This window comes from Rutidosis leptorrhynchoides, chromosome 3 (assembly GCF_046630445.1).
Source record: "Rutidosis leptorrhynchoides isolate AG116_Rl617_1_P2 chromosome 3, CSIRO_AGI_Rlap_v1, whole genome shotgun sequence".
Classification (NCBI taxonomy): Eukaryota; Viridiplantae; Streptophyta; class Magnoliopsida; order Asterales; family Asteraceae; genus Rutidosis; species Rutidosis leptorrhynchoides.
This window is the reverse complement of record NC_092335.1, coordinates 293,126,742-293,142,671: the sequence shown is the minus strand read 5'-3', so window position 1 is coordinate 293,142,671 and position 15,930 is coordinate 293,126,742. Positions and strand designations below refer to the sequence as shown.

General features: G+C 30.5%; 1 protein-coding gene and 1 long non-coding RNA gene across 2 annotated transcripts; both read left to right on the top strand.

Moving 5' to 3' along the window:
* The first annotated feature begins 2,849 nt into the window (after positions 1–2,849).
* On the top strand, positions 2,850–3,574 carry LOC139901026 (uncharacterized). The gene is made up of 2 exons (XM_071883768.1): positions 2,850–3,179; positions 3,260–3,574. The coding sequence occupies exons 1-2, from the start codon at positions 2,850–2,852 to the stop codon at positions 3,572–3,574; spliced, it is 645 nt and encodes a 214-aa protein (XP_071739869.1).
* Positions 3,575–8,805: 5,231 nt separating this feature from the next.
* Positions 8,806–11,399, top strand: LOC139897413 (uncharacterized). The gene is made up of 4 exons (XR_011776564.1): positions 8,806–8,967; positions 9,173–9,509; positions 9,737–10,991; positions 11,111–11,399. It is a non-coding gene; the product is annotated as an uncharacterized lncRNA (long non-coding RNA).
* The last annotated feature ends 4,531 nt before the right edge of the window (positions 11,400–15,930 follow it).

The following is a 15,930-nucleotide window of genomic DNA, read 5'->3' as shown; positions in this document are numbered from 1 at the left end:
GCGTTTAAATAAAGTGCATGTATTCTTAGCCCAAAAATATAGATTGCAAAAGCAATTAAAAAGGGAGCAAATGAAACTCACCTTAGCAGCATATAAAGTCGTTCACCAAAATGTGACCGAAACTCGGATTACCAAATAACCGTAGATCTTAACCTAGAGAACATATGTTGGTCAATAAATGTCTATCAAGCTAGGTCAGGTCATAGTGTATCACAATCCTAATGCTCGAGATCGACCTACAAAAGTTATCCAAAGTCGTTTCAAAAAGTCAATTTTGACAATAGTTCAACAAAACGAGACGTACCTTATATAAGGATTCATTTACTTGGTTGGTAATATTCAAAAATCCACTTTATCAATCTCATAAACAAGTTGTTTAAATCTTAATTGCAGATTCAAAAGTAATTTCAATTAACGTCCATTATAATTCAGTTGATCGTATCTTTTAATCCGTTCATCGAAACTATTCGATATCTAAATAAAAAGTTATTGATTTTTCGCCAGCTTTTCAAAAACATGTATATCATATACCTTTTACCAGTAATATATGTATTTAATTAGTGATTCATTATAAACTGTTTAACGAAGAAATTTAGTATACAAGCATGCATAAACATATATACTCGAGCACTAGACATGGATACACAATTAATATATAAAAGATAAGATATGAATGCTTACGTATCAATATTGTGATTTAATATTGCAGGAAAGTACGTAGACGCAACGAAGATGATAAACACTAGGTTTGACTTGCAAACGATACCCATGAATATTATCCATAACCTCCAAAGCAATAAGCCATAATTTCCTTAGCTCTAGCTTGCTCGAAAACTCGTTTTGAAATCATTTGGACATCACTCCGTCGTAATATTTTATGTATATTATTATTTTTGTATCATAAAAATAATAATACTAATACTATTAATAATAAGATTAATAATAATAATCTTAATATTAATAATAATAATAATAATAATAATAATAATAATAATAATAATAATAATAATAATAATAATAATAATAATTATTGATAAAATAAATACGGAGTAAATGAATTGCATCAGAAGTGGAAATGGTCGAGCTTTATATAGATGTGGCCTGATTTCAGACCCCATGCGATCGCATGGGGTTTATGCCTATTTCTCATGCGATTGCATGGCCCCAAAATCCAGCTCACAATTTTTTAACTTTTAGCTTGTCGACATATTTTTATATAATATATATAATATATTTAATTTAAATAATTTATTATATATTATATTAAATTCACGTGCATAGTTTACTTGTAATTTTTGTTCCGATAAGTCGTACGTCATCACTCGACTCATGTCCCGGTTCTGGTTTCTCGAACGCATTTTCGTACGCTTAGAAAACTTGCATTTTACGTTTCGTGTCACGTACCATTGTCAAAATATAGCCTTAAATTATCCCTAAACTATACTACTCAAAGTATATATTAAACTTTCGAGTGTTTTGGTCATTTACTTCTATAAATAATTGTCTCGCTATTTGTTAATATATATATAATAACAATTCGTTTTATGACCAGTTTAATATTATATTTTATATATTTTCAATATTAATATATACGTTTTAAAATACATATCACAAGTTATTCATATATCTAATTCCAATAGTTAATATTCCTTATTATTGTATGTCTCCAAATTACGTTATTTAAACAAACACTTTACCATTTATTTCGAATATCGTTAAAAATGAACGATTTCCCAAATCAACGTGGACCTCACAACAGAGACTCGTAATAATATCATAATCTTTAAGGGACTCAATAAATATCTTTTAATTCAATCATTTGACATAATCTTTTAACTCCGTAGTTAAATATATCAATCAGATAATCAAACCAATAAGGTTAATGCACAGTATCGTTTTCATAACACTTTGTTACATTTTCAGGTTATAGTATATATATGTATCTATTTACATATATTTGTTCACGAATTGTTGAGAACAATCGAAGGGTATTTGAATAGTTCAAGAATTTTAGGATTCAACTTCATAAACTTTGCTTATCGTGTCGAAAACGTTAAAGATTAAGTTTAAATTTGGTCAGAAATTTCCGGGTCATCACAAAAACTCTCCGAAAAAATTCTAAAATTTTAAATTAACTATATTTATTTATTTTGATCATTATGGTATAAAATTTGGTCATTAACTATTAAATAAATATTACATTAATTATTCACTCTCAACCACAAGTAAAATATAAAAAGTTTTAAAATTTATCAAATAACTTCTAAATGTATTATTAATAAGCCTATAATTTATCAAACTCATTTTTGGATCACCGTTTATTTTAAAATCACATAAGTTCCTTTTTTAACTCGTTTACTATCAATCGAATGAAAATTGAGCGTTACCTTTGCTTACTAAATAACTTCGAAATTACAAAATATATATATTATATGTACTTTATTTATATATAGATACTTTTTATATATTATTATTATTTTTACAAAATTAATTATAACAATTACAATATATACTATTTCATATTATATATATATATATATATATATATATATATATATATATATATATATATATATATATATATATATATATATACATATCCATTTACAAGCAATCGTATCGTTAGTCGTCGGGAATAGTCAAAGGTTAAATGAATTCATGTAAACAGTTCACAAATTTTAAGACTCAATATCACAGACTTTGCTTATCGTGTCGAAACCATATAAAGATTAAGTTTAAATTTGGTCAAAAATTTCCGGGTCGTCACAAGACTGCTCAGAATTGTTTGTAGGGATCTATCTTATTATGTATGTCAAACTTTTCATTTGTTTCATTTAATGCAGAAAAACATGGATGACCTAACTAAAGATCTACCTGAAGGAACAGTAGATGCGCCTGGACCGGATGATGTTTTTGCTCAAGTTGTGGGCAACAATAAATATGGGGTAGCCGACATGTATGGATTAGGTGTGCGAAAAGCTGATCTGTGGGGTAACATACCTAGTCGCAATGTTGTTCTTATAGAGAACGTTAAACTAAAGTCTGACAATGAAGTACTTGTGGAAGAAAATACAAATCTAAAAGCGGTGTTGTTAAATAAGAATGGTTCAGTTGTTGAAGATAACACAGGATCACAGGGCTCCACTAGAGTTAATGTACCTCCACGTCCACGTCTTAAGGTATTTTAATATTTAAAACTACAATGTGTCTGATTTAGTTTTTTTACATTCATACATGCTTGTTGATAACGGTACTCTAGGTCGGAGATGAAGTTTTTCTCTACAACATTGTTATGTACGAGAAAGTAGCAAAAGCATGGTTGAGGAGCATGGATCCAACAACGGTAGTTGGCGGTATTGAGACTGGAGAGGATTGGTGTAGCGTAGAAGTTCAAGGGATCATTAAACGGGGTTCATTATTGGTCAGGCCATTTGATATGTTTGGTTTATTTGTAGGTGGTACCGTTGGATTGATAAAGATACTTGCTGATCCAAGACGTTTGTTGTTGCTTTTCATTATTTTTAATTTTGTTTTCAAATGCTACTCGATTTCTTTTTATGTTTGCATTATTTAAGAATATGTTATGTTTGGTGATTTTCATGTTTATGAGAATATTTTGGGAATTATAAATATTTTTTATTTCATATTTGATTTTTAGTATTAATTATTAATTGTGTGTCCATAATCATGTTCAAAAAACCTGAAATCGTAAAAACCGACCGAAATCCAAATACGAAACCGGATTTGAATACCCGATCTGGACCCGACTAAGTTAATCGGATATAAATGTCCGATTTGATTCCGCTTACCCGAAACGGGTCCGAATTTTTTACACCGGATCCGATTACCCGAATCGGAATAGAATCCGAACCAGAATCAAATATCCTAATATCAATCTGAAACCAATCGAAAACTACTATAACTTAATAGGACACCCTATTATTATGTCATAATAAGCTTGATATGTAACATCCCTCCTTACCGAGACCACAATATTGTCCGCTTTGCCCGTAGGCGCACGGCTTTTTCTTGGTGACCACACGAGAATTTCCCAGGAGGTCACCCATCCTAGTACTACTCCCGCTCGAGCACGCTTAACTGCAGAGTTCTCATGGGATCTGCTGTGCTTGTAGCCCCAAAACGCGTTGTGTCTAGTAAGGACGGAAGCTACCTTATAAGGGACTCAAACTTACTTATTCAAACCGATGTGGGATGGGGTGTTACAAACTCCCCCACTTAGAATCCTGACGTCCTCGTCAGGCCGAAACAAATTGATAACCAGGATCTATACCTCAGGAGATGCACGAGCCGAGTGCCCGTCACACCCCGAGAGGCTAGTGCTCTGATACCATCTGTAACATCCCTCCTTACCGAGACCACAATATTGTCCGCTTTGCCCGTAGGCGCACGGCTTTTTCTTGGTGACCACACGAGGATTTCCCAGGAGGTCACCCATCCTAGTACTACTCCCGCTCGAGCACGCTTAACTGCAGAGTTCTCATGGGATCTGCTGTGCTTGTAGCCCCAAAACGCGTTGTGTCTAGTAAGGACGGAAGCTACCTTATAAGGCACTCAAACTTACTTATTCAAACCGATGTGGGATGGGGTGTTACATGATATAATATCATTATATTAGGACCTTTTTCATGCTACTAAAGTAACATCATATTTTGATATATTAGGACCCATTTCTTGGTTTTAAAGTTTAATAATATTATTTATTTTAGGGTTTTTTTTTAGTGGTACTAACCTTGAAAATCATTGAATTAGGACCCTCTTCTGTGGTACTAAAGTAACTTATCTTTATATATTAGGACCAATTTTTTAGTTTTAAGGTTTCTGAGATATTTATATTAGAAATTTTTTAGTGGTACTAATTTTAAAACTCCTTATATTAGGACCCATTGTGTGGTACTAAAGTATCATATTATTATCTATTAGGACCCATTTTTTGGTTTTAAGGTGTGAAATATTTTTATTAGATTTTTTAGTGGTACTAACCTTAATAATAATTATATTATGACCCTTTATGTGGTACTAAAGTATCATATCTTTATATATTAGGACCTATTTTGTTGTTTTAACGTTTCAAATATTTTTATTAGGATTTCTTTTAGTGGTTCTATCCTTAAAAATCATTGTATTAAGACCCTTTATGTGGTACTAAAGTAAAATATGTGCATATTAGGACTTTTTCCTTTGATACCAAACTAGTGTATCGTTAGATTAGGACTTTGTTCATTGGTACTAATGTATTATTTTTTTTACAATATGACCATTATTTTCGTCCTTACGAATTATAACTTTTTATTAGGATACTTTTATTGGTACTTATATCATATATTTTTACTTTTTGGGACACCTTGTGTATGTATAATTTTCAAAAAGTGACTCCTAATATGTATTTTAAGGACATTTCTTTGTGATTATTAATTATATTATAGGACCTGATCATTGGTTTCATAATCTTATGACCTTTTAGGACACTTTTTAATTTCAATACTTTATACGACCGCGTTAGATACAACCCCCATTGGTAGGTCCTATCAAGCCCAAAGGTCCTATAAAGTGGTTTTATAGAACCAAATTGGGGGTCCTATATGAGCATTTTTGTTGTAGTGTTAAGTCATATGACTTATTATCTTCTCTTAGATTGCGAACTACTTCACTAAAATTACGACCATCTCTAAATGACTTTGCATGAGAACCTTCAAAGTTATCCTTCACCTTCTGATCTGTTCGATTGTTGTCAACACCATTGTTATTTGCTGAATTGTTGTTGCTCCCCGTCTTGTTATTTTTGTCCTCATTCTCAGTATTAGTTTCCATGTTGTTTGTCCTTTCCTTTGCTTTGAACACCATGAGCATAAGCCCGTCGATTCTGATACTTCTTAGCTTGATCAGAAGTTTTTCCTCATCATTTACATTCCCAAATCTTACGAATGCAAATCTCTTTCCATCCTTCAAACTCTTCTTTGGGACGAATACATCTCTAACCCAACCATATTGCTTGAACATTCTCCAAAGCTCCACCACTTTCCATTCCTCTGAAAAGTTAAAAAACATAAATGATTTGAGATGATTTCCAGTATGACGCGAGTTATGGATCCCGTAGTTACCACTATTCACTTCATTACCTATGTTCGTGCCCGCAGATGTCGATATCTTTCTCCTCATCTCAATCTACTCGCTGGACTCTCTCTCTCTAGATTTTCTCTCTTTGTGTTCTCTCTCATTATTAATTGTGAAGCTTGGCCGTTAGGGTTTTCTAGGGTATCTATCTTCCTTGTATCCTTATAAATAGGACATTAACAATACAATAATATCTACGAGGTTTACATTGATTAACATCTCCGTATTCACAATTTCTGTATACGCTCATGATTTGGCATGTGAATCCCTATGACACATGCATTCTGCATCTTTGAATCGTATTTGGCAAACAAGTAGTTGAAAACGAAACTGATGTAATGCATAGATTGTTTTTGAAAAATATTGATTTCGTTTTATCTTAAATTATTTATTTAGATTTAATGTAGTTTTATTCTAAAAATGATATGTCAACACTATGTGTGCAGGTTAACTCATAGCCCGCCAGGTTAGCAACATGACACCTGATTTATTATATGTTAAGATTATAGATAGATTATACAAAATAAGTAGTGTCTACATAAATAAATCTTCTATAGTTTCTATTAAATCTCTAAAATGATGATGTCATAAATAAATATTTTCTAAGCATAAAAATAATTCAAAATAAATAAGAAAAATTTTTAAAACTCTTTGATAATGTCTTTATTTTATATTAATTTAATTAAAAAATAATACAAAATCTTTTATAAAAGGAAATACTAATCTCTTATAAATTGTACAATCTTCTACATATCACCCAACATTTACAAATTTCAAAGCATATTCTACAACTTTTTATAATAATTGTATTATAATTTTCTAAAAATTATTATTTATTTTTATTATAATAATTATAATCATAATAATTATATTATTAATATTCAAATATGGATTCTCTTTGTGAGATTAATTACGTTACATATGTGTATGCGAAAATACATGTCTCTATATATTTGTAAAAACAACGACAAGTTTCTAAGTTGAACAAGTCATTAAAATAAATGGTTTTAACATTTACATTCACTTAATACCTAAAAATGTCATTAAATTATTTCGTTTAAACAAACTCGTGATTCTAAGGTCATTTCACTACTATAAATATAAATATATAATATAATCTCTATCTCTATCTCTATCTCTATCTCTATATATAAATAAAAAGCAGTATTAGAAAATCATATTTAATTTTAACCGTTAGATCATTATTTAGAAAGTAAATCTAACTATTAAATTAGATTATTAGCTAATATTTTATTAGTTCATCTCATGTGAAAGATCCCACTATTCTTACAATTTTATTTATTCTCCAACTCTAACTCTTACCATATAAAAACATTAATGAGTTATCAAATTATTAAATTTATTTACTTAATTTATTTAGTAGATTATTAGCTAATATTTTATTAGTTCATCTCATGTGAAACATCCCACTATTCTTACAATTTTATTTATTCTCCAACTCTAACTCTTACCATATAAAAACATTAATGAGTTATCAAATTATCAAATTTATTTACTTAATTTATTTAGTCATCCATTAAAAATATACTCATAATCAAATTCAGACCAATTTATTTTTGTATGCCCTTATTATTTAAATTTCCACGTAATATAATTCTAATCATATAGCATGCTATTAGGGGTATGCACCATTTGGTTTCAAACCGAATAAAGTGAATATCGAAATGAATCCAAACCAAAAAAAAAAAATCAAATCGAATTTTTAAACGATTTTTAGATCGACCGAAACCGAATTCATAATTCGGTTTTTGGTTTGGTTTTTGATTTTGAAAATTTTAAGTTTGGTTAACTGAAAACCGAATTAAAAACTAAATTCAAATTAATAACATATTAAAAAATATTTATAATTATAATATTTATATATTTATTTTATATTTGATGTATTATTACATTTTTATTATACAATAAACATGTTATATACCCTGTAAACTTAAATTAATTCCACAACCGTTATTCATAATTTATATGTAAGTCTATGCTGGTTAGGATTTTTATTTTTAGTGATTTTCGGTTTTAACTAAAACCAAACCGAAATCAAATTCGGTTTTCGGTTCGGTTTTGATATTTAAATTTTGTTTCGGTTTGATTTTCGGTTTTAAATTTATAAACTTCAAAACGAAAAAAACCGAAAAACTAAAAACCGAACCGATGAACACCCCTACATGCTATACTTAAGTACTATTCTATGGCCCATATCAATTACATCACTACATATTTTCTAAATAATGATGATATCGGTATCACTACCTGAAAAATTTAACGGTGAATAAACACTAAAGAATGATTGTCTGAGAAATAAACTTTATTCACCTTTTGGTTAGTTACAACAATTTTTATATAATACGGAATAGTGATTATATTATTATTATTGATTTTAATTTATATATATATATATATATATATATATATATATATATATATATATATATATATATATATATATATATATATACATTAAAAGAGAATCTCGATTAGCTAATAATTGTTTTCAAAACACTCTTAATTATCGTTAGATTAGATAATTACAACATAATACCCCTTATCCAACGGTCCCTAATCATCCACCTAAAATATTAGCTAATAAATCAAATTATACCCTTTATACCTTTAAAAAAAAAAAAAAAAAAAAAACACGCGGACCTTAAGGGATATCGGATCCTTACCCATCAAATTACAGACTAAAACCCTAAATCAATTCTTTTCAGATAACAGAGAACGATGGCGAGCATAGTTGGAGTTGCCGATCAATCACTAAGGTTACTAATTTTTGAAGTAATGGAAGCAATCAAGAAACGATTTGGATCCAGATCATTGGTAAGTATAAAATTTTTACATCTGATTGGAATTTTTTTTTTTAACTACGATTTCAGTTATTAGGGTTTAGTGATTAAAAAAAGTTTATGCTTTTTGATGAGTTTACCTGTTGTTCCTCTTAAATCCTCGATGCCATTTATTCAAGAATAGTGGGTTTTGTTTATATAATGTCATTAAATTGCAAGTTTTCTGGATTTAATCGTAGATTATTGACAACTTTTAAGATGAAAATGGCCAAGGAGAATTCAAGAAGATGTAACAGTGACTGAAAATGGACAATCTGCTGCTTTTTTGTGGGTTTTTTTTATTGTTGTCACTGGGTTTGTTTAGTTCTTGATTGGTGGTACTGTTTCAAGTTAAAATTTGCTCATGTGACCTTTTTCTGGAATGGGAACCGATCTGGATGTTTTAATTCTGAGTTGGTAGAATATGTAGAAATTCCAAGTGATAGTGGAATTACGTTTAATGTGCAACCAAAGATGAAGGCTTTGGAGATTGGTGAGAAGGCCCGTGATGCCATCCTCAGTCGCAAGTTTGACCAGGTCAAAACACTTTTTTCCAAACTGTTTTTGACTTCCTTTTATTAAACACTATCAGATATCATCAGGAAAGTTTGTTATTTTGATAATAATCAAGTATCTTGAAAAAAGATTTAGGATATACATTTTGGGTTCCCTTTGACCCGTTTGGATCCATTTCCGAGTGAACCCGTTTTATAAATAAGTGGGTCGAATTTGCCACCTCTAAATCTGTATTATTGTGGTTGTAGGTAAGGGTGAATATACCAAATAGTGACATGGTTGGGCATACCGGAGACATCGAGGCTACAATTGTGGCCTGCAAGGCTGTGACAAAGGTAATGTGCCAGTCAATGTGTTTTTTATATTTCTCAGTTTATGATGATAAAGTTCTGGTGAGTTTTGATATTTTGCTTGTTATGCCACCAATTGGTTAAGTAAATGGGCACAATGTATAAGGAAGTAAAGATTCGACCCGTTTATATATAAATGGGCTATAATCATTATGTATGATGTATGATAATGTGTTCTATATAGTTAGTAAATTTACTATTTTAATTCAGTGATGTTACAAATTCGAGTGTCTTATGTTGATTATTTGGTCTAAAAGAGCAATACAATTTAGAACTGACACATCATTTATTTTTACACGAGTATAAACAAAACAAATCAAATCAAAAGAAATATATATGTTCATATACGAATCATTGTTTAGTACCATGAGTTTTATGTCTTAGTTCCATTGCATTTGTTGTTATCTTTGGAGAAAATGTGTCTGCTGATGCTGATGATAACTGTTGTTTCAGAGTTGCTAAAGTAGATTTTAACTCTGAAATTGAATAACAGTATAGCAAAGGGCTGTTGATGAAAATCTTAATTTCGCAAAGCCTATCATATTACACTTATTTTACTTCTCATGGTTCCGAGAGCATCCTACAATAGATAGTCAACACTTGTAGTAGAAGTGTGACATCTTTAGGGTGGACCGCTGATGATGTCAATAAGGTTTCAGCCAGGTGACCTGATATTTTTTTCTCACAACTATTTTTTTATATTTATTTATTTTCTTTTTTCAGTTTATAATTATCTTATCAATTTATATATGTCGTCGATTTGGCGACTTAGTTTCGGAATTAATCTTGAATTCCTTTTATGGCCATGTATTGGCCATAAAAGTCAAGAATATCCATGAAAGATGTCACAGTTCTCTAAGTGTTGACTAACAATTCAAAGTTGATAGTTATATATGTACAATGTCACTCTAGACATTGTATTCCACAGTTGGTCTTTCAAGGGATGGTAAGTGTTCACATCTTCCCCCTTTATGACATTCCTTTTGATCAGAAGCAACTCAAAATGCATTTATTTGAATTAAACTCTTTTTGCATGCAAGAAATCAACTTCAAGCCATGGGCAATTTTGCTAAAGGACCTAGAAGAAAGATATGAGAACCGAATTGATGGATAGAGAGCCAAGTGTTGTAGAAACACGACCTGAAATTATCAGGTAACATTCGCTACTACAATCAAGTGTTGAGAACCGAATCGAACAACAATACCATTATGCAGGTAACATTCGCTACTACAATCGCTGATTCGAAATTATCTGTAAATTATCTGTAATAGGCACTTCTTTCTGTCCAACCTAATGTTGCCCAAACCCAAGGAAGGAATTTAAAGCATATCAAGCGGGGACCAAGATGGATGGCTAAGATGGATGGCTGAGATGCATTTAGTTTTACAATAAGCATTATATAATGGGTGTTCTTGTGTGAGGAGACATTCATTCAATTTGCATTTTATGTATGAGTTGGAATTAGGCCATTGAGGCACTTGGGCACAAAATTCTCTATGAGATCTTGCTCTGTAATTTCCATCATATGAAATAAAGTACATCTTCCATTGTTCGATTTCATTCATCGTTGTTATTGCTTTATTTCACATACAAAATCTATTTTGCTATTTCTATTACATAATCACATTTCTATCACTTTCTCAATGAGTATGTTCTTTTACAATGACAATTTCTTGATTTGTTCATTTTTGTGTAACCAGTTAATGAAATAAAGCTTAGGGTCATCATCAAGAGGGAATCACTTTTTTAGGAGGAAGTAATGAATGTTTAACATATATGAGATGATTTAATGAATGTTAAATTACAACGTAATATATGATGAAGTCAGGCTTGTAATGAAGTAATTTACTACTTACCCAAGTACCTCTTTAACGTAATATGTTTAAGAGTTCGTCAAACTTTTGTCACTGTAATCATATATTACAATCTGTTCATTGTTAGTCAATTATAACAGATACAATTTTATATATTCTGCATTAACAGTATAAAAAAATGTAGTTGTATAAACATCTAAAATCATTTCTATACAAAAGTTATCATTACAACCCAAAAGTTACAGATTACATTTTTCCTAACAAATATGCAATTTTTTTCTGAATATTGCACAATAACGATCAAATACAAACCAAAGCCCAACAATACACAAAAAAAAAAAAAAAAAAAAACCTTGGGATAGTCGACCATACTTTTCATTAGTTTACATTTTGGTCTAATGACCTAATCAATGAGTTTTCCTAATTCAACACCTTTTAATCTGACTTTTTACCTACATTACACACATTCAACCTGGTGTTATGTTTCACATGACCGAGTACAATTTTCTTAATTTGAATTGTTTAAGCCATGTTTTCCATCCTACATTGTGGTGACAACAAAAAAAAAATAAAAATTAATGACACATTATATTTGTCATGTAACATATACATCATGTTACAAAAATTATTAATATGCATTTACTTCTTTCAATAAAATGAATAACAATCATTGCAGACATGTGAATTTGACTACAAAAAACAGATTAAAACCTATCATATTGGACGACAATGAGAATGATTCAAATACCACCAAGAATGTTGTTTATAAGAAAGTCTTGAGACATATTTGACTGAGATGTAAATATTCTATGGTTAAATATCCTTTGAATATTTTTGTACATCTCTAATTATATATAAACTTATTGTAACACCCTCGAGGTAGGCCTAGCTGTTAGATTACTATTTTGCCCTCAGGTTGTGTGATGTTATTATATGCTTTTATTTTTAATTTAATATTTAATATTATTTAATGATGTGGATAGAACCAGTTTGTGACAAGGGTCACAGAACATGTTTGTTTATTTAATTTGGACTCCGTTAGGGCAGTCAAATTAGCTACGAAAGATATTAGATAACTGGTAAATACCCGTGTGTAATGAGCTATGGTGTTTGGCTTAAATATATAAGCTGGGAGACAGCTTTTTCTTTCATTTTCTTGAATGTTCTAAATAATACCCCGTACCAAATTCTTTCTCCTTTGAAACCCTAATCATCAAAACTTGTTCTTGAGCTCAAATTGATCTTAGAATCGTGTTCTTTGTTGTCTACTGATTCTAACAAGGTAAGTAACATGTGTTTTTGTGTTCAATTCGATGTTAAATTCATAGTTTTGTGTGGGTTTTGTAAAAAGCTTGAATTTGTGTCAAAACTAGTGATTTAAGTGTTATTATGGTCAATTTGTTGTGGGATTTGAGTCTATAACAAGTAGTGAACAAGTTGTGGTCGATTTTGGTGTTTAAAACGAGCTCTAGATCGAGATTTGAGGATTTCATCGTGAAGTCCGTAGCCTTTGTTAAGTTTCTGAGGAAGATGAATACAGTCGGCCGACTGTCGGTCGACAGTCGACCGACTGAGGGTTGAACCGACCGACTGGCTAGTGAACCGACCGACTGAGTTTGACTTTCGGCCGATTGTGTAAATACTAAATAAGTCGACCGATTGGGAAAGTCAGTCGACCGGTTGTGTCAACAGTCGACCGACTGTCTACGTCAGTCGACCGATTGAGGAGACAGTCGACCGACTGTGTGTCCAGGGCAGAATATTTTACCTAAGTGTTGATTGTTAGCCGTTATGCTGCCCGTTTGTATATTGATGGAATATGTGTGTGTAGTGACCCGAACTTTTCCATGTTTATATATATATTAAATGAAATTGTTATTTACATGATTAAGTGTTTCCAACATATTAAGCAATCAAACTTGTTAAGACTTGATTAATTGAAATAGGTTTCATATAGACAATTGACCACCCAAGTTGACCGGTGATTCACGAACGTTAAAACTTGTAAAAACTATATGATGACATATATATGGTTATATATATAGTTAACATGATATTATGATAAGTAAACATATCATTAAGTATATTAATAATGAACTACATATGTAAAAATAAGACTACTAACTTAATGATTTTGAAACGAGACATATATGTAACGATTATCGTTGTAATGACATTTAATGTATATAGATCATATTAAGAGATATTCGTACATCATAATATCATGATAATATAATAATTTAAAATCTCATTTGATATTATAAACATTGGGTTGACAACATTTAACAAGATCGTTAACCTAAAGGTTTCAAAACAACATTTACATGTAACGACTAACGATGACTTAACGACTCAGTTAAAATGTATATACATGTAGTGTATTAATATGTATTCATACACTTTTGAAAGACTTCAAGACACTTATCAAAATACTTCTACTTAACAAAAATGCTTACAATTACATCCTCGTTCAGTTTCATCAACAATTCTACTCGTATGCACCCGTATTCGTACTCATACAATACACAGCTTTTAGATGTATGTACTATTGGTATATACACTCCAATGATCAGCTCTTAGCAGCCCATGTGAGTCACCTAACACATGTGGGAACCATCATTTGGAAACTAGCATGAAATATCTCATAAAATTACAAAAATATGAGTAATTATTCATGACTTATTTACATAAAAACAAAATTACATATCCTTTATATCTAATCCATACACCAACGACCAAAAACACCTACAAACACTTTCATTCTTCAATTTTCTTCATCTAATTGATCTCTCTCAAGTTCTATCTTCAAGTTCTAAGTGTTCTTCATAAATTCCAAAAGTTCTAGTTTCATAAAATCAAGAATACTTCCAAGATTGCAAGTTTACTTCCAAGTTTTCTAAATCCATTCCAAGTAATCATCCAAGATCAAGAAACCTTTGTTTCTTACAGTAGGTTATCTTTCTAATACAAGGTAATAATTATATTCAAACTTTAATTCAATTTCTATAACTATAACAATCTTATTTCGAGTGGAAATCTTACTTGAAATTGTTTTCGTGTCATGATTCTGCTTCAAGAACTTTCAAGCCATCCAAGGATCCTTTAAAGCTAGATCTATTTTTCTCATTTCCAGTAGGTTTATCCAAGGAACTTGAGGTAGTAATGATGTTCATAACATCATTCGATTCATACATATAAAGCTATTTTATTCGAAGGTTTAAACTTGTAATCACTAGAACATAGTTTAGTTAATTCTAAACTTGTTCGCAAATAAAAGTTAATCCTTCTAACTTGACTTTAAAATCAACTAAACACATGTTCTATATCTATATGATATGCTAACTTAATGATTTAAAACCTGGAAACACGAAAAACACCGTAAAATCGGATTTACGCCGTCGTAGTAACACCGCGGGCTGTTTTGGGTTAGTTAATTAAAAACTATGATAAACTTTGATTTAAAAGTTGTTATTCTGGGAAAATGATTTTTATTATGAACATGAAACTATATCAAAAAATTATGGTTAAACTCAAAGTGGAAGTATGTTTTCTAAAATGGTCATCAAGACGTCGTTCTTTCGACTGAAATGACTACCTTTATAAAAACGACTTGTAACTTATTTTTCCGACTATAAACCTATACTTTTTCTGTTTAGATTCATAAAATAGAGTTCAATATGAAACCATAGCAATTTGATTCACTCAAAACGGATTTAAAATGAAGAAGTTATGGGTAAAACAAGATTGGATAATTTTTCTCATTTTAGCTACGTGAAAATTGGTAACAAATCTATTCTAACCATAACTTAATCAACTTGTATTGTATATTATGTAATCTTGAGATACCATAGACACGTATACAATGTTTCGACCTATCATGTCGACACATCTATATATATTTCGGAACAACCATATACACTCTATATGTGAATGTTGGAGTTAGCTATACAGGGTTGAGGTTGATTCCAAAATATATATAGTTTGAGTTGTGATCAATACTGAGATACGTATACACTGGGTCCTGGATTGATTCAAGATAATATTTATCGATTTATTTCTGTACATCTAACTGTGGACAACTAGTTGTAGGTTACTAACGAGGACAGCTGACTTAATAAACTTAAAACATCAAAATATATTAAAAGTGTTGTAAATATATTTTGAACATACTTTGATATATATGTACATATTTGTTATAGGTTCGTGAATCAACCAGTGGCCAAGTCTTACTTCCCGACGAAGTAAAAATCTGTGAAAGTGAGTTATAGTCCCACTTT

Bases quoted from the DNA above. Each gene is read 5' to 3' on its own strand.
- LOC139901026 (XM_071883768.1), top strand. From the start codon at position 2,850: ATGGATGACCTAACTAAAGATCTACCTGAAGGAACAGTAGATGCGCCT. The intron at 3,180-3,259 runs GTATTTTAATAT...ACGGTACTCTAG, and splicing joins CTCCACGTCCACGTCTTAAG to GTCGGAGATGAAGTTTTTCT.